Raw genomic sequence first — 20,353 nt, forward strand, 5'->3', positions numbered from 1 at the left:
TTTCCGCGATATTTCCTTTCTAATTAAAGAGTTCTGGTCTTAAATCGGGCCGCGGAGGCGATGATAATCTAAGCCATTATGAGATATACCATTTCCTGTCATCGTCACAGATTTCAACTGGAGGCGGTGTGTTGTTCGATCTGTCACAGTGTTGCTGCAGATGTTGATTTGTTTGGCCATTCCTGACTTCGGTCTGATCCTCAACCTGATTGGTGGTTCTCTGATTACCCTCTGTACCTTCGTACTTCCTCCACTCATGTACATGCGACTGATAGATGATCACAGTGGACCCTGGAAACATAGGTGGGTGGAGGACCAGCTTGGAATGTGTTGGTCTGTGTGTGTCTGTCAGTGTTTGTGTCTGTCAGTGTTTGTGTTTATATTACGACTGATAGATGATCACAGTGGACCCAGTAAACATAGGTGGGTGGAGGACCAGCTTGGAATGTATTGGTCTTTGTGTGTCTGCCAGTGTCTGTCAGTGTTTGTGTTTATATTGCGACTGATAGATGATCACAGTGGGCCCTGGAAACATAGGTGGGTGGAGGACCAGCTTGGAATGTGTTGGTCTGTGTGTGTCTGTCAGTGTTTGTGTCTGTCAGTGTTTGTGTCTGTCAGTGTTTGTGTTTATATTACGACTGATAGATGATCACAGTGGACCCAGTAAACATAGGTGGGTGGAGGACCAGCTTGGAATGTATTGGTCTTTGTGTGTCTGTCAGTGTCTGTCAGTGTTTGTGTTTATATTGCGACTGATAGATGATCACAGTGGACCCTGGAAACATAGGTGAGTGGAGGACCAGCTTGGAATGCATTGGTCTGTCACTGTCTCACTCTCCCTGTCAGTGTCTGTCTCACCCTGTCTGCCGCTGTCTCACTCTCCCTGTCTGTGTCTGTAAGTGTTTGTGTTTATATTACGACTGACAGATAATCACAGTGGACCCTGGAAACATGGGTGGGGGAGGACCAGCCTGGAACGCATTGGTCTGTCACTGTCTCACTCTCCCTGTCAGTGTCTGTCTCACCATGTCTGCCGCTGTCTCACTCTCCCTGTCTGTGTCTGTCTTACAATGTCACCGTCTTTGTCTCACACTCTGGATATACAGGCAGGAGGACAACATTTCTGAACTAATATTAAAGTCAAGGACTCATAAAACACCTACAATTTACACATACGTGAATCCGTTTTGAACTCTTGTGTTGTGTTAGTTGTCTTGACTACAAGTTACTAATAGTTACATTTGGCACAGGACGATGGCCATGTGGGAGAGGATCTTCTTGGTGGAGATCATTATAGTGGGAGTGATCGGTGGAGTGTGTTCCACCATAACTGCCGTCTACGAGATCGTAGAAGCTTCATTCCAAGAATCTTGTTTCACGACCTTCAGCCACTGTACCGAGTGAACCAATTGTCTATCTTCAACCCTCAACCACTGTACCGAGTGAACCGATTGTCTATCTTCAACCTTCTGGTCCACCATCTACGAGATCGTAGAAGCTTCATTCCAAGAATCTTGTTTCACGACCTTCAGCCACTGTACCAAGTGAACCAATTGTCTATCTTCAACCCTCAACCACTGTACCAAGTGAACCAATTGTCTATCTTCAACCCTCAACCACTGTACCGAGTGAACCGATTGTCTATCTTCAACCCTCAACCACTGTACCGAGTGAACCGATTGTCTATCTTCAACCCTCAACCACTGTACCGAGTGAACCAATTGTCTATCTTCAACCTTCTGGTCCACCATCTACGAGATCGTAGAAGCTTCATTCCAAGAATCTTGTTTCACGACCTTCAGCCACTGTACCGAGTGAACCAATTGTCTATCTTCAACCTTCAGCCACTGTACCGAGTGAACCAATTGTCTATCTTCAACCCTCAACCACTGTACCGAGTGAACCAATTGTCTATCTTCAACCCTCAACCACTGTACCGAGTGAACCAATTGTCTATCTTCAACCCTCAACCACTGTACCAAGTGAACCAATTGTCTGTCTTCAACCTTCAACCACTGTACCAAGTGAACCAATTGTCTATCTTCAACCTTCAACCACTGTACCGAGTGAACCAATTGTCTATCTTCAACCTTCAACCACTGTACCGAGTGAACCAACTGTCTATCTTCAACCTTCAACCACTGTACCAAGTGAACCAATTGTCTATCTTCAACCTTCAACCACTGTACCGAGTGAACCAATTGTCTATCTTCAACCTTCAACCACTGTACCAAGTGAACCAATTGTCTATCTTCAACCTTCAACCACTGTACCAAGTGAACCAATTGTCTATCTTCAACCTTCAACCACTGTACCAAGTGAACCAATTGTCTATCTTCAACCTTCAACCACTGTACCAAGTGAACCAATTGTCTATCTTCAACCTTCAACCACTGTACCGAGTGAACCAATTGTCTATCTTCAACCTTCAACCACTGTACCAAGTGAACCAATTGTCTATCTTCAACCTTCAACCACTGTACCAAGTGAACCAATTGTCTATCTTCAACCTTCAACCACTGTACCAAGTGAACCAATTGTCTATCTTCAACCTTCAACCACTGTACCAAGTGAACCAATTAGTCTATCTTCAACCTTCAACCACTGTACCTAGTGAACCAATTGTCTATCTTCAACCTTCAACCACTGTACCTAGTGAACCAATTATCTATCTTCAATCTTATGAGTCCACCCAGTAACGTCTTCCCTTAGGTCAGGTGTTCTTGACGATTTTAATATTATAGACACCCAATAAATTGCCCAATATATGTCCATACCTCCTTCACCAGACTGTGGAAATTATCACCAGTCCTATTAGGTACCATTATGACTCCAGAAGATGTCAATATCTTGGTTATACTTGACATATAGCTAGCAACACAACACCTGGTTATTCTAACATAACAAATTTTTTAAATTGTTCAGAGACTGAGTCCCATACCCCCATGATTTAGTTCCCATACCCCCATTATTTGGTTCCCATACCCATTATTTAGTTCCCATACCCCCCATTATTTGGTTTGGGTTTATCCACCCCTAGCTTAGCTCAACATTAATTCCCTCCAATGTCTCAAGTGCTGCACACAGCATAGCTCCTGACGACGCACGGGAGTGTGAAAGATCTTGAGTTAAGTATTTCCACCCCCACGTGACTTGTGACAGCTACTAACTTACCTTTCATAAGTAGAATCATTTTCTAAGCATTAGCGTTTTCGAATGTTTTAGTTATTATTAAGTGGTTTTTACATTATGGCGTCCCGTGGCTTGGTTGGTAACGCTCTCGCCTCACACACTGAGTGTCCGTGGTTCAAGCTCCAGCGTGGGTGAAACACTGGGCATGTTTCCGTACACCTGCTGTCAGTGTTCACCTAGCAGTAAGTAGGTACCTGGGTGTTAGTTGACCAGTGTGGGTGGCATCCTGGAGAACAAGATTGAAGGACAACAATGGAAATAAGACAGACAGTCCTCGATGACGCACTGACTTTTCTTGCGTAATCCTGGCTTCTCAACACTACCTACATGTTAAAAATTTGATCAAATCTTATCTCTATCTTAACGTGGGGATGGGGGAGGCATGACTTATTCTAAGTGGCTCAGGGGCCCCTGGGGGCCATTGACTTATTCCAAGATGCTGGGAGAACTCAGTAGTAACTATTGCTCCTAGAGCCAGTGAATGATCTTCCCAATTAACAGAACGTGTAATTACAATTATTAGCGTGTGTGGCTCCACAAATTTGAAATTGTGCAAGAAACGTATAAAATACCGACAATATGAAAGTTAAGACACATGTGCAACATTTGGATATCTTTATTGTAGACGTTTCGCCATCCAGTGGCTTTATCAGTACAGATTCTAGGACATAATTAGAAGACAGTAGAACTATATATACTATATACTTCCACTGGGGAATCCCGCCTACCAGTGACTATGCCCTCGTCTGCTACACGTTCTTATCCACTGACGCCTATATAACCGCCAGTCTTCTTGCCTTTGCTCCAGATTCTCCTCCAACACGATGCTGTCAACACTAACTCCAAGGCTGAACATAAGAACATAAGAACGAACACTGCAGCAGGCCTACTGGTCCATGCGAGGCAGGTCCAAGTCTCCTACCGGCTTAAGCCAATGCACCCAACCTAGTCAGGTCAGGTCACATTGACTTAAGGGAGGAACACGGCAACCGACCTGGTAGCACAAGGTCCAACTCACACCCACCCACATCCACTCATGTATTTATCCAACCTATTTTTAAAGCTACACAACGTTCTGGCCTCTATAACTATACTCGGGAGTTTGTTCCACTCATCCACAACTCTATTACCAAACCAGTACTTTCCTATATCCTTCCCGAATCTGAATTTTTCCAACCTAAAACCATTGCTGCGAGTCCTGTCTAGGCTAGATATTTTCAGCACACTATTTACATCCCCTTTATTTATTCCTGTCTTCCATTTATACACCTCAATCATATCCCCAATAATTCTACGTCTTTCTAGAGAGTGCAGATTCAGGGCCCTCAGTCTATCCTCATAGGGAAGGTTTCTGATACATGGGATCAACTTTGTCATCCTCCTTTGTACATTTTCCAGAGCATTTACATCCATTCTGTAATACGGTGACCAAAACTGTGCAGCATAATCTAAATGAGGCCTAACCAAGGATGTATAGAGTTGAAGAACAACCTGAGGACTCCTATTATTTATGCTTCTTGATATGAAGCCAAGGATTCTATTAGCTTTATTGCGAATACTTATGCACTGTTGTCTTGGTTTCAGATTACTGCTAACCAGAACTCCTAAATCTTTTTCACAATCCGTAATATTAAGATCTACATTATTTAGTTTATATGTGGCATGGTTATTGTCCTGTCCAACATTTAGAACTTTGCATTTGTCTATATTAAACTGCATCTGCCACTTCCCCGACCACTGCATCAGTCTATTCAAATCTTCCTGGAGTGCTCTAATGTCCTCGTCAGAATGAATTCGACGGCCTATTTTGGTGTCATCGGCCAACTTGCTGATGTCGCTCTTTATGCCCTCATCTATGTCGTTTATGTAGATTGTGAACAGCAGGGGGCCCAACACTGACCCCTGTATAATCCGTAGGATTATACAGCGCCTTTGGGGGGGAAGGTATTTAGACTCGATTCAGGGAACTGGAGCACAGATCCAATTCCCTAGATCAAGAGCCCCTCACCAACATCAAGGAACCTACATTGAGGGACCTAGATCAAGAGCCCCTCACCAGCATCAAGGAACCTACCTTGAGGGACCTAGATCAAGAGCCCCTCACCAGAATCAAGGAACCTACCTTGAGGGACCTAGATCAAGAGCCCCTCACCAGCATCAAGGAACCTACCTTGAGGGACCTAGATCAAGAGCTCCTCACCATCATCAAGGAACCTACCTTGAGGGACCTAGATCAAGAGCCCCTCACCAGCATCAAGGAACCTACCTTGAGGGACCTAGATCAAGAGCTCCTCACCAGCATCAAGGAACCTACCTTGAGGGATCTAGATCAAGAGCTCCTCACCAGCATCAAGGAACCTACCTTGAGGGACCTAGATCAAGAGCCCCTCACCAGCATCAAGGAACCTACCTTGAGGGACCTAGATCAAGAGCTCCTCACCAGCATCAAGGAACCTACCTTGAGGGACCTAGATCAAGAGCTCCTCACCAGCATCAAGGAACCTACCTTGAGGGACCTAGATCAAGAGCCCCTCACCTAATTGTGGTTGCAGGTGTCGAGACTCAGTTAATTATGTACAAGGTAAACTATCGTGAAAAATAAACAGACGGGAGAACTTAGGTGCCTCTTAAGCATTTATCGTACCTCTTCTTAAAGCTGTGTATTGATCCTGCCTCCACTACTTCACTCTCCAGATAATTGTGGAGTAGATAGGTTTTAAACTCCTACTACTGGTCTATTATTTTATATTTTACGATATTTACAACACGGAAGTTATTCATGGTGGAGCTCTAAAGCCCTAGGGGCTATACACTAATTTTAAGACCTGGAAGGGTCAAACCCGTAAGGGTTATAGTGCTGATTCCCCTCAAGAAGGTTTCTTGATGCTGGTGAGGGCTTTTGATCAAAGGAATTGGATCATTGCTCCAATTCCTTGGATCAAACCTGAGTGACTTCCATTCCCCGTGGCAGTGTATGACCCCTATGGGTTTAGTGCTCACAATGAACGTAATAATAATAATAGATAATTAATAAATAATTAATAAATTAACAATAATAAATAATAATAATTATAATAATAATAATAATAATAATAATTTACGTCAGGCCTATTATTGCATTCCTGGGAACGCGATAAAACAGTACGGGGTCATTCAGGGTCTCAGAGAAATGGAAGACATTCAGGATGGATCCAAGGAAGGGGAGTACGGATCAAAATTCCTTGGATCAAGAGCCCCTCACCAGCATCAAGGAACCTCCCTGGAGAACAGAATCCCACCAAGGATCATTAATGATATATTTCTGACCTGTTATATTGTCCACTTGTTGTGTTGACTGACGTAGTGTTGCTGTCAGTGTTGACGCAGATGTACACAAAGTATTGACCTCATTTAAGTCTTTATAACGACTTAAATTAATAAAAATATGACCAGAGTGACGTTACCACCGTCGCCATCTTTGTTGACTCACCGTTGTTGCTCTTCCTCTCATCTCCTTCATTATCTTAATTACTTTTGCAACTGCTGTGTTACTATTACATTACTATTGTAGTTATAATATATAATCCTTTGCTGTAGTTTGTACTTAATTACTTTGTGCGTCTTCTCATCAGTATAAATATTGACAAGTCTGGGAGATGTGGCAACGCAGCATCCGCAAAATATAATTCAAACAGGATTAAATAAAATTAATAATTTTAGGTTATATCATCACTGATAATTTTGATTATTAATCAAGTTTTCTTCCCATTTTATAAAATACGTAAATTACTTTATTAACAACCTGATATATATTGCGCCTGCTGAAGGGATCTTGATTCACTGTATTGGAGCTTCTCTCCCTCTCCTCGGATCAACCTTCCATGTCACTAACTCTCCAGGGAGACAAATACAAGATTCTATTTTAGTGTGTACTCACCTAACTGCTTGCAGGGGTCGAGACTCAGCTCCTGGCCCCGCCTCTTCACTGGTCGCTACTGAGTCACTCTCCCTGCTCCATAAGCTTTATCATACCTCTTCTTAAAACTATGTATGGTTCCTGCCTCCACTACGTCACTTGCTAGACTATTCCACTTCCTGACAACTCTATGACTAAAGAAATACTTCCTAACATCCCTGTAACTTATCTGTGTCTTCAACTTCCAACTGTGACCCCTTGTTGCTGTGTCACATCCTGTCTATATCACCTTGTCAATTCCTGGCAGTATTTTTTATGTCGTTATCATGTCTCCCCTGACCCTCCTGTCCTCCAGTGTCGTCAGGCCGATTTCCCTTAACCTTTCTTCGTCGGTCAATCCCCTTAGCTCTGGAACTAACCTTGTTACAAACCTTTGCACTTTCTCTAACTGCTTGACCAGGTGTGGGTTCCAAACTGGTGTTGCATACTCCACTATGGGCCTGACGAATATGGTGTAGAGAGTCTTGAACGATTCCTTACTGAGGTATCGGAACGCTATTATCAGGTTTGCCAGGCGCCCATACGCTGCAGCAGTTATCTGGTTGATATGTGCTTCCGGAGACATGCTCGGTGTTATACTCACCCCAAGATCTTTCTCTTTGAGTGAGGTTTGCAGTCTTTGGTCACCTAGACTGTACTCTGCGGTCTTCTGTGCCCTTCCCCAATCTTCATGACTTTGCATTTGGCAGGGTTAAATTCGAGGAGCCAATTGCTGGACCAGGTGTCCAGTTCTTTGTAGTCCTGCCTGATCCTCATCTGATTTAATTCTTCTCATTAACTTCACATCATCTGCAAACAGGGACACTTCTGAGTCTATCCCTTCCATCATGTCATTCACATATACCAAAAATAGCACTTATCCTAGGACTGACCCCTGTGGGACCCTGCTAGTTACAGGCGCCCACTGTGATACCTCATCACGTACCATGACTCGTTGTTGCCTCCGTCAGGTATTCTCTGATCCACTGCGGTACCCTTCCTGTTATACGTGCCTGATCCTCTAGCTTCTGCACTAATCCCTTGTGAGGAACTGTGTCGAAGGCCTTCTTGCAGTCCAAGAAAATGCAATCAACCCACCCCTCTCTCTCGTGTTTTACTTCTGTTACCTTGTCATAAAACTCCAGTAGGTTTGCAACACATTATTTTCCTTCCATGAATCTGTGCTGGTTGTCGTTTGTAATCTTGTTCCGTTCCAGGTGTTCCACCACTCTCCTCCTGATAATCTTCTCCATGACTTTGCACACAATAAACGTCAGAGACACAGGTCTATAGTTTAGTGCCTCGTTTCTGTTTCCTGTCTTAAAAATGTGGACTACATTTGCAGTCTTCCATACCTCAGGTAGTTGCCCAGTTTCAAGGGATGTGTTGAAGATTGTGGTTAGTGGCACACACAGTGTCTCTGCTCCCTCTTTAAGCACCCACGGGGAGATGTTGTCAGGTCCCACCACCTTTGAAGTATCAAGGTCATTAGCAGTTTCTTCATCTCCTCCTCGGTTGTGTGTCATCCAACACTTGTTGGTATATACCGTGTGTGTGTGTGTGTGTGTGCTCACCTAATTGTACTCACCTAATTGTGGTTGCAGGGTTCGAGACTCAGCTCCTGGCCCCGCCTCTTCACTGATCGCTACTAGGTCTCTCCCTCTCTGCTTCCTGAGCTTTGTCATAATTCTTCTTAAAACTATGTATGGTTCCTGCCTCCACTACTTCACTTGCTAGGCTATTCCACTTCCTGACGACTCTATGACTGAAGAAATACTTCCTAACGTCCCTGTGACTCGTCGGAGTCTTCAGCTTCCAGTTGTGACCCCTTGTTTCTGTGTCCCCTCTCTGGAACATCCTATCTCTGTCCACCTTGTCTATTCCCCGCAGTATCTTGTATGTCGTTATCATGTCTCCCCTGACCCTTCTGCCCTCCAGTGTCGTCAGTCCGATTTCCCTCAACCTTTCCTCGTACGACATTCCCCTGAGCTCTGGGACTAGCCTTGTTGCAAACCTTTGTACTTTCTCTAACTTCTTGACGTGCTTGACCAGGTGTGGGTTCCAGATTGGTGCTGCATACTCCAGTATGGGCCTAACATACACAGTGTACAGTGTCTTGAACGATTCCTTATTAAGGTATCGGAACGCTATTCTCAGGTTTGCCAGGCGCCCGTATGCTGCAGCAGTTATTTGGTTGATGTGTGCCTCCAGTGACGTGCTCGGTGTTATGGTCACCCCAAGGTCTTTCTCCCTGAGTGAGATCTGTAATCTTTGTCCACCTAGCCTATACTCTGTCTGCGGTCTTCTTTGTCCCTCCCCAATCTTCATGACTTTGCATTTGGCAGGACTGAATTCGAGAAGCCAGTTTCTGAACCACATGTCCAGCCTGTCCAGGTCTCTTTGCAGTCCTGCCTCATCCTCATCCGATTTAATTCTTCTCATCAACTTCACATCATCTGTGAATAGGGACACCTCAGAGTCTATTCCTTCCATCATGTCGTTCGCATATATCAAAAATAGCACTGGTCCTAGAACTGACCCCTGTGGGACCCCGCTCGTCACAGGCGCCCACTGTGATACCTCATCATGTACCATGACTCGTTGCTGCCTCCCTGTCAGGTATTCCCTGATCCATTGCAGTGCCCTCCTTGTTATATGCGCCTGATCCTCCAGCTTCTGCACTAATCTCTTGTGGGGAACTGTGTCAAAGGCATTCCTGCAGTCTAGGAAAACGCAATCAACCCACCCCTCTCTCTCGTGTCTTACTTCTGTTACCTTGTCATAAAACTCCAGGAGGTTTGTGACACAGGATTTACCTTCCATGAACCCATGCTGGTTTCCATTTATAATCTTGTTCCGTTCCAGGTGTTCCACCACTCTCCTCCTGATAATCTTCTCCATGACTTTGCACACAATACATGTCAGAGACACAGGTCTGTAGTTTAGTGCCTCATTTCTGTTTCCTTTCTTAAATATGGGGACTATTGCTGTCTTCCATTTCTCAGGTAGTTGCCCAGTTTCAAGGGATGTGTTGAAGATTGTGGTTAGGGGCACGCACAGCATCTCTCTACTCCTTCTCTTAGGACCCATGGGGAGATGTTGTCCGGTCCCATCGCTTTTGAGGTATCAAGGTCACTTAGCAGCTTCTGCACCTCCTCCTCGGTTGTTCGTATGTCCTCCAACACTTGTTGGTATATTCCCTCTTGATGTTCCCTTCTGTGCTGTCTTCCCACAGCCCTTCCTGTCTCTACTATAAAAACTTCCTTAAATCTCCTGTTTAGTTCCTCACATACCTCCTGATCATTTCTTGTGAGTTCTCCACCTTCTGTCCTCAATCTGATCACCTGGTCTTTGACTGTTGTCTTCCTCCTGATGTGGCTATACAACAGTTTCGGGTCAGTCTTGATTTTCGATGTTATGTCATTTTCATACTGTCGCTGGGCCTCTCTCCTTACCTGTGCATACTCGTTCCTGGCTCTACGACTGATCTCCCTATTTTCGTGTGTTCTCTGCCTTCTGTACTTTTTCCATTCTCTATTGCACTTCGTTTTTGCCTCCTTACACCGTCGGGTAAACCAGGTTCTCGTTCTGGTCTTTCTATTGTTTCTGTTGCCCTTGGGAATAATCCTTTCCACTGCATCCTTGCATTTTGTTGTTACATATTCCATCATTTCGTTTACTGGCTTTCCTGCCAGTTCTCTGTCCCACGGAACCTCCTGTAGGAAGTTCCTCAACCCTACATAGTCCCCTCTTTTATAGTCAGGCTTTTCCCATTCATCGCCTGTTACTCTCTCCACTTGCAACTCTACTATGTAGTCAAAGCACAGAACCACGTGGTCGCTAGCTCCTAGGGGACTCTCATATGTGATGTCCTCAATGTCTGAACTGCCCAGGGTGAACACAAGGTCCAATCTTGCTGGTTCATCCTCCCCTCTCACTCTGGTAGTGTCCTTAACATGTTGGTGCATGAGGTTTTCCAGCACCACGTCCAACATCTTGGCTCTCCATGTTTTGGGACCCCCATATGTGTGTGTGTGTCGAGTCCTAGCTCCTGGCCCTGTGTGTGTGTGTGTGTGGTTGGAGGGGTCGAGTCCTAGCTCCTGGCCCCGTGTGTGTGTGTGTGTGTGTGTGTGGTTGCAGGGGTCGAGTCCTAGCTCCTGGCCCCGTGTGTGTGTGTGTGGTTGCAGGGGTCGAGTCCTAACTCCTGGCCCCGTGTGTGTGTGTGTGTGTGTGTGTGTGGTTGCAGGGGTCGAGTCCTAGCTCCTGGCCCTGTGTGTGTGTGTGTGTGTGTGTGGTTGCAGGGGTCGAGTCCTAGCTCCTGGCCTCGTGTGTGTGTGTGTGTGTGTGGTTGCAGGGGTCGAGTCCTAGCTCCTGGCCTCGTGTGTGTGTGGTTGCAGGGGTCGAGTCCTAGCCCCATGTGTGTGTGTGTGTGGTTGCAGGGGTCGAGTCCTAGCTCCTGGCCCCGTGTGTGTGGTTGCAGGGGTCGAGTCCTACCTCCTGGTCCCGTGTGTGTGTGTGGTTGCAGGGGTCGAATCCTAGCTCCTGGCCCCGTGTGTGTGTGTGTGGTTGCAGGGGTCGAGTCCTAGCTCCTGGCCCCGTGTGTGTGTGTGTGGTTGCAGGGGTCGAGTCCTAGCTCCTGGCCCCGTGTGTGTGTGTGTGGTTGCAGGGGTCGAGTCCTAGCTCCTGGCCCCGTGTGTGTGTGGTTGCAGGGGTCGAGTCCTAGCTCCTGGCCCCGTGTGTGTGTGTGGTTGCAGGGGTCGAATCCTAGCTCCTGGCCCCGTGTGTGTGGTTGCAGGGGTCGAGTCCTAGCTCCTGGCCCCGTGTGTGTGTGTGTGTGGTTGTAGGGATCGAGTATTAGCTCCTGGCCCCGTGTGAGTGTGGTTGCAGGGGTCGAATCCTAGCTCCTGGCCCTGTGTGTGTGGTTGCAGGGGTCGAGTCCTAGCTCCTGGCCCCGTGTGTGTGTGTGTGTGTGGTTGCAGGGGTCGAGTCCTAGCTCCTGGCCCCGTGTGTGTGGTTGCAGGGGTCGAGTCCTAGCTCCTGGCCCCGTGTGTGTGTGTGTGGTTGTAGGGGTCGAGTCCTAGCTCCTGGCCCCGTGTGTGTGTGTGGTTGCAGGGGTCGAGTCCTAGCTCCTTGCCCCGTGTGTGTGTGTGGTTGCAGGGGTCGAATCCTAGCTCCTGGCCCCGTGTGTGTGTGTGGTTGCAGGGGTCGAGTCCTAGCTCCTGGCCCCGTGTGCGTGTGTGTGGTTGCAGGGGTCGAGTCCTAGCTCCTGGCCCCGTGTGTGTGTGTGTGGTTGCAGGGGTCGAGTCCTAGCTCCTGGCCCCGTGTGTGTGTGGTTGCAGGGGTCGAGTCCTAGCTCCTGGCCCCGTGTGTGTGTGTGGTTGCAGGGGTCGAATCCTAGCTCCTGGCCCCGTGTGTGTGTGTGGTTGCAGGGGTCGAGTCCTAGCTCCTGGCCCCGTGTGTGTGTGTGTGTATGGTTGCAGGGGTCGAGTCCTAGCTCCTGGCCCCGTGTGTGTGTGGTTGCAGGGGTCGAATCCTAGCTCCTGGCCCCGTGTGTGTGGTTGCAGGGGTCGAGTCCTAGCTCCTGGCCCCGTGTGTGTGTGTGGTTGCAGGGGTCGAGTCCTAGCTCCTGGCCCCGTGTGTGTGTGTGTGTGTGTGGTTGTAGGGGTCGAGTCCTAGCTCCTGGCCCCGTGTGAGTGTGGTTGCAGGGGTCGAATCCTAGCTCCTGGCCCCGTGTGTGTGTGTGTGTGTGGTTGCAGGGGTCGAGTCCTAGCTCCTGGCCCCCTGTGTGTGTGTGGTTGCAGGGGTCGAGTCCTAGCTCCTGGCCCCGTGTGTGTGGTTGCAGGGGTCGAGTCCTAGCTCCTGGCCCCGTGTGTGTGTGTGTGGTTGCAGGGGTCGAGTCCTAGCTCCTGGCCCCGTGTGAGTGTGGTTGCAGGGGTCGAATCCTAGCTCCTGGCCCCGTGTGTGTGTGTGGTTGCAGGAGTCGAGTCCTAGCTCCTGGCCCCGTGTGTGTGTGTGGTTGCAGGGGTCGAGTCCTAGCTCCTGGCCCCGTGTGTGTGGTTGCAGGGGTCGAGTCCTAGCTCCTGGCCCCGTGTGTGTGTGTGGTTGCAGGGGTCGAGTCCTAGCTCCTGGCCCCATGTGTGTGTGGTTGCAGGGGTCGAGTCCTAGCTCCTGGCCCGTGTGTGTGTGTGTGGTTGCAGGGGTCAAGTCCTAGCTCCTGGCCCCGTGTGTGTGTGGTTGCAGGGGTCGAGTCCTAGCTCCTGGCCCCGTGTGTGTGGTTGCAGGGGTCGAGTCCTAGCTCCTGGCCCCGTGTGTGTGGTTGCAGGGGTCGAGTCCTAGCTCCTGGCCCCGTGTGTGTGTGTGGTTGCAGGGGTCGAGTCCTAGCTCCTGGCCCCGTGTGTGTGTGGTTGCAGGGGTCGAGTCCTAGCTCCTGGCCCCGTGTGTGTGGTTGCAGGGGTTGAGTCCTAGCTCTTGGCCCCGTGTGTGTGTGGTTGCAGGGGTCGAGTCCTAGCTTCTGGCCCCGTGTGTGTGTGGTTGCAGGGGTCAAGTCCTAGCTCCTGGCCCCGTGTGTGTGTGTGGTTGCAGGGGTCGAGTCCTAGCTCCTGGCCCCGTGTGTGTGTGGTTGCAGGGGTCGAGTCCTAGCTCCTGGCCCCGTGTGTGTGGTTGCAGGGGTCGAGTCCTAGCTCCTGGCCCCGTGTGTGGTTGCAGGGGTCGAGTCCTAGCTCCTGGCCCCGTGTGTGTGTGGTTGCAGGGGTCGAGTCCTAGCTCCTGGCCCCGTGTGTGTGTGGTTGCAGGGGTCGAGTCCTAGCTCCTGGCCCCTTGTGTGTGGTTGCAGGGGTCGAGTCCTAGCTCTTGGCCCCGTGTGTGTGTGGTTGCAGGGGTCGAGTCCTAGCTCCTGGCCCCGTGTGTGTGTGTGGTTGCAGGGGTCGAGTCCTAGCTCCTGGCCCCGTGTGTGTGTTCCCACAAAGACACAACAAGTAAATAAATAAAAAATATCCCGCCATTTATTAAAAATTACAATAAATACAACAAAACAAAAACTCATACATTAATATACATTTTGCCTATAATACAAAAATGTTACTTGTTGCCTTATTATATAAATTCCTTTACATTACACAGATCAAATTTTATATATACATTGTTATTCATAATATTAATACATACTAATACTGTACACTGTATACATTAAAGGCTGAAGATATATACACCGAGTGTATATGTCAGTGTATACACACCGTGGAGTGTATGTCGCAGTGTATATACACCGTGGAGTGTATGTCGCAGTGTATATACACCGTGGAGTGTATGTCGCAGTGTATATACACCGTGGAGTGTATGTCGCAGTGTATATACACCGTGGAGTGTATGTCGCAGTGTATATACACCAAGGAGTGTATCTCAATGTATATACATCGAGGAGTGTATATCTCAGTGTATATACACCAAGGAGTGTATATGTCAGTGTATATACACCGAGGAGTGTATATCTCAGAGTATATACACCAAGGAGTATCTCAGTGTATATACACCGAGTGTATATGTCAGTGTATACACACCGAGGAGTGTATGTGTCAGTGTATATACACCGAGGAGTGTATATGTCAGTGTATATACACCGAGGAGTGTATGTGTCAGTGTATATACACCGAGGAGTGTATATGTCAGTGTATATACACCGTGGAGTGTATATGTCAGTGTATATACACCGAGGAGTGTATATGTCAGTGTATATACACCGAGGAGTGTATATGTCAGTGTATATACACCGTGGAGTGTATATCTCAGTGTATATACACCGAGGAGTGTATATGTCAGTGTATATACACCGAGGAGTGTATATGTCAGTGTATACACACCGTGGAGTGTATATGTCAGTGTATATACACCGAGGAGTGTATATGTCAGTGTATACACACCGAGGAGTGTATATGTCAGTGTATATACACCAAGGAGTGTATATGTCAGTGTATACACACCGAGGAGTGTATATCTCAGAGTATATACACCGTGGAGTGTATATCTCAGAGTATATACACCGTGGAGTGTATATCTCAGAGTATATACACCGAGAAGTCTATATGTCAGTGTATATACACCGTGGAGTGTATATCTCAGAGTATATACACCGTGGAGTGTATATCTCAGAGTATATACACGGAGGAGTGTATATCTCAGAGTATATACACCAAGGAGTGTATCTCAGTGTATATACATCGAGGAGTGTATATCTCAGTGTATATACACAGAGGAGTGTATATGTCAGTGTATATACACCGTGGAGTGTATATCTCAGTACATATACACCGAGGAGTGTATATCTCAGAGTATATACACCAAGGAGTGTATCTCAGTGTATATACATCGAGGAGTGTATATGTCAGTGTATATACACCAAGGAGTGTATATGTCAGTGTATATACATCGAGGAGTGTATATGTCAGTGTATATACACCGTGGAGTGTATATGTCAGTGTATATACACCGAGGAGTGTATATCTCAGAGTATATACACCAAGGAGTGTATCTCAGTGTATATACATCGAGGAGTGTATATGTCAGTGTATATACACCGTGGAGTGTATATGTCAGTGCATATACACCAAGGAGTGCATATGTCAGTGTATATACACCGTGGAGTGTATATGTCAGTGCATATACACCAAGGAGTGTATATGTCAGTGTATATACATCGAGGAGTGTATATGTCAGTGTATATACACCGTGGAGTGTATATCTCAGTGCATATACACCAAGGAGTGTATATGTCAGTGTATATACATCGAGGAGTGTATATGTCAGTGTATATACACCGTGGAGTGTATATCTGTGTATATACACCGTGGAGTGTATATCTCAGTGTATATACACCAAGGAGTGTATATGTCAGTGTATATACATCGAGGAGTGTATATGTCAGTGTATATACACCGTGGAGTGTATATCTGTGTATATACACCGTGGAGTGTATATCTCAGTGTATATACACCAAGGAGTGTATATGTCAGTGTATATACACCGTGGAGTGTATATCTCTAAGACAGAGGCTCACTGAAAACCACGACCTCCCTTTACCTCTTCTATTATTATTATAATCAAAAAGAAGCGCTAAGCCACAAGGGCTATACAGCGCTGCAGGGCAGGAAGGAAGCGAGGGCATCAGGTGGCAAAAGGGAGATGGATGAGTAATAGGTTACGGATAACAGCGGGGCAGTGGATGGTGAAAGGGTAAAGGGCAGCAAGAGACTGAACTAGAAAGGGCTGAGGGGAGTGCGAAAAGTATCATCAGAGTTTGTGGAGTAAATCAGTCGTTGTCAAGAAGTCAATGAGAGAGTCAGGATTAAAGGAGGGTCCATCAGCAAGAAGGGAAGGTAAAGAGAGAGTAGTAGAACGAAGACGACGTTGGAGGTAAATTCTGCGTGCTCGTTGATAGAGAGGGCAGTCTAACAGAATGTGGCTAATCGATACTGGAACTTGACACTGCTCACAGAGAGGAACAGGGTGCCTCTCCAGATACCTCTTCTAGATTTCATCAGTCTAGTGGAACTTTGTGTTAATTTCAACTTCTTCAAGTATCAGGACAACTGTTATAAACAGTGCTTTGGGATGGCAATGGGCAGCCCGCTCAGTGCTGTGCTTGCCAACCTCTTCATGGAAAACCTGGAGACAGAGAAATTCAGCATCCTCATTCCCAACACCGTTACCTGGCTAAGATACGTTGATGATATATTAGTTTTCTATCCGAGACGTCTCAATATCCAGGCCCTTCTCAACAAGATCAATGCAGTTGAACCATCAATAAAGTTTACACTTGAACTCGAAAATGATGGCAAACTTCCTTTCCTCGACGTTCTACTGTGCAGATCTCCCGACAGTGACAAACTTCTCTTCAAAGTGTATAGAAAACCTACCAACAAGGACGATCTTATACGCTTTTATTCACACCAAGACACCCGCACTAAGAGAGGAGTCCTCATTGGCTTCTTCTTGAGAGCTCTTCGCATCTCCAGCCCTTGTTTTCTAGAAGAAGAATGCACTTACATAACACAAGCCTTTACACGTCTTCAGTTCCCATCTTTCTTCATCCGAGATTGCAGACTCAAGGCACAAGCTATCCTCAACAAACCGCCCATGGAACAGCCCCCTAAACAGTTCATAGTACTCCCATGTGGCGATGTTGCCACGAATACTCGCCGGGCACTTGCTATGAGTAACATCAACGTTTCCACCATAAACACATCATCTATCAAAGACCTCACTACGAAACGCAGCCCCACACCTCTAACTTCTACAGCAGGCGTCTACACTATTCCCTGTGGGTTCTGTCCCAAGAAATATGTAGGCGAGACAGACAGAGATCTTGCAGTCCGCCTGAATGAGCATCGAAATGCCTCTAACAGAGACGATGTAAGGTACGCCTGTGTCCTCCACAGAGACTCCACGGGGCATTTGATGAACTGGAATGAGGCACAACTCGTTCTCACCGAACCAGACCTCAGACGCCGACGGTGCCTAGAAGCCTCACTAATCGCCGTCACCGACACTATAGAACGCAACACTGGAAACTACAAAATTTCAAAAACAATGGCATACATGATACTTAAGCAGCACCAACCCAACAACACAGGAGTCACATGATTTCATCGTCTACCCGTCCTCATCATAGGTAGAGGTTGTTTTGATAAGGACCTGCCTCGCATGGGCCAGTAGGCCTTCTACAGTGTTCCTCCATTCTTATGTTCTTATGACATTAGAACATAAGAACATAGTAACATCTGGGTTACCTGGGACTATATACAGAGAGTTAACTCCCTGGAGAATTATAGACATATTAACATCTGGGTTACCTGGGAGTATATACAGAGAGTTAACTCACTGGAGAATTATAGACATATTAACATCTGGGTTACCTGGGACTATATACAGAGAGTTAACTCCCTGGAGAATTATAGACATATTAACATCTGGGTTACCTGGGAGTATATACAGAGAGTTAACTCACTGGAGAATTATAGACATATTAACATCTGGGTTACCTGGGACTATATACAGAGAGTTAACTCCCTGGAGAATTATAGACATATTAACATCTGGGTTACCTGGGAGTATATACAGAGTTAACTCACTGGAGAATTATAGACATATTAACATCTGGGTTACCTGGGACTATATACAGAGAGTTAACTCCCTGGAGAATTATAGACATATTAACATCTGGGTTACCTGGGAGTATATACAGAGAGTTAACTCACTGGAGAATTATAGACATATTAACATCTGGGTTACCTGGGACTATATACAGAGAGTTAACTCCCTGGAGAATTATAGACACATTAACATCTGGGTTACCTGGGAGTATATACAGAGAGTTAACTCACTGGAGAATTATAGACATAGTAACATCTGGATTACCTGGGAGTATATACAGAGAGTTAACTCCCTGGAGAATTATAGACATATTAACATCTGCGTTACCTGGGACTATATACAGAGAGTTAACTCCCTGGAGAATTATAGACATATTAACATCTGGGTTACCTGGGACTATAGACAGAGAGTTAACTCCCTGGAGAATTATAGACATATTAACATCTGGGTTACCTGGGACTATAGACAGAGAGTTAACTCCCTGGAGAATTATAGACATATTAACATCTGGGTTACCTGGGAGTATATACAGAGAGTTAACTCACTGGAGAATTATAGACATAGTAACATCTGCGTTACCTGGGAGTATATACAGAGAGTTAACTCCCTGGAGAATTATAGACATAGTAACATCTGGGTTATCTGGGAGTATATACAGAGAGTTAACTCCCTGGAGAATTATAGACATAGTAACATCTGGGTTACCTGGGAGTATATACAGAGAGTTAACTCCCTGGAGAATTATAGACATATTAACATCTGGGTTACCTGGGAGTATATACAGAGAGTTAACTCCCTGGAGAATTATAGACATAGTAACATCTGGGTTGCCTGGGAGTATATACAGAGTTAATTCCCTGGAGAATTATAGACATAGTAACTCCTGGGTTACCTGGGAGTATATACAGAGAGTTAATTCCCTGGAGAATTATAGACATAGTAACATCTGGGTTACCTGGGAGTATATACAGAGAATTAACTCCCTGGAGAATTATAGACATAGTAACATCTGGGTTACCTGGGAGTATATACAGAGAGTTAACTCCCTGGAGAATTATAGACATAGTAACATCTGGGTTACCTGGGATTATTATTATTATAATCAAAAAGAAGCGCTAAGCCACAAGGACTATACAGCGCTGCAGGGCAGGAAGGAAGCGAGGGCATCAGGTGGCAAAAGGGAGATGGATGAGTAATAGGTTACGGATAACAGCGAAGCAGTGGATGGTGAAAGGGTAAAGGGCAGCAAGAGACTGAACTAGAAAGGGCTGAGGGGAGTGCGAAAAGTATCATCAGAGTTTGTGGAGTAAATCAGTCGTTGTCAAGAAGTCAATGAGAGAGTCAGGATTAAAGGAGGGTCCATCAGCAAGAAGGGAAGGTAAAGAGAGAGTAGTAGAACGAAGACGACGTTGGAGGTAAATTCTGCGTGCTCGTTGATAGAGAGGGCAGTCTAACAGAATGTGGCTAATCGATACTGGAACTTGACACTGCTCACAGAGAGGAACAGGGTGCCTCTCCATGAGATACCCATGAGTAAGACGAGTGTGACCAATGCGAAGGCAGGAGAGAGTGGTCTCCCAACCTCGGCACTGATGACAAGAAGACGGCCAGTAACCTATGCTCGGTTTAATAGAATGAAGTTTGTTACCAAGCAGAGTTGACCAACAACATTGTTGCCAACGGGTGCATTATTATTATTATAATCAAAAAGAAGCGCTAAGCCACAAGGACTATACAGCGCTGCAGGGCAGGAAGGAAGCGAGGGCATCAGGTGGCAAAAGGGAGATGGATGAGCAACAGGTTACGGATAACAGCGGGGCAGTGGATGGTGAAAGGGTAAAGGGCAGCAAGAGACTGAACCAGAAAGGGCTGAGGGGAGTGTGAAAAGTATCATCAGAGTTTGTGGAGTAAATCAGTCGTTGTCAAGAAGTCAATGAGAGAGTCAGGATTAAAGGAGGGTCCATCAGCAAGAAGGGAAGGTAAAGAGAGAGTAGGAGAACGAAGACGACGTTGGAGGTAAATTCTGCGTGCTCGTTGATAGAGAGGGCAGTCTAACAGAATGTGGCTAATCGATACTGGAAC

At 46.4% G+C, this 20,353-nt stretch overlaps 2 protein-coding genes across 4 annotated transcripts in view; one reads left to right on the forward strand and one right to left on the reverse strand.

Annotated features, from left to right (window-relative positions):
* The window catches only part of LOC128697302 (uncharacterized), a 54,835-nt gene extending 48,543 nt beyond the window's left edge, over positions 1 to 6,292 (forward strand). For all 3 annotated transcript variants that reach the window (XM_070104159.1, XM_070104160.1, XM_070104158.1), the window contains 2 exons: positions 111 to 303; positions 1,251 to 6,292. In XM_070104159.1, coding sequence (XP_069960260.1) covers positions 111 to 303; positions 1,251 to 1,404 — 347 coding nt within the window. In that variant the 3' untranslated portion in view covers positions 1,405 to 6,292. The remainder of the gene's footprint in view (positions 1 to 110; positions 304 to 1,250) is intronic.
* LOC128697257 (uncharacterized) overlaps positions 1 to 12,922 on the reverse strand; it is an 89,178-nt gene extending 76,256 nt beyond the window's left edge. Inside the window, exon 1 of the transcript XR_011394569.1 lies at positions 6,499 to 12,922. The gene's annotated coding sequence lies outside the window, so the exon portion shown is untranslated. The remainder of the gene's footprint in view (positions 1 to 6,498) is intronic.
* Between the last annotated feature and the right edge of the window lie 7,431 nt (positions 12,923 to 20,353).

The sequence above is a fragment of the Cherax quadricarinatus genome, chromosome 89 (assembly GCF_038502225.1).
Source record: "Cherax quadricarinatus isolate ZL_2023a chromosome 89, ASM3850222v1, whole genome shotgun sequence".
Lineage (NCBI taxonomy): Eukaryota > Metazoa > Arthropoda > Malacostraca > Decapoda > Parastacidae > Cherax > Cherax quadricarinatus.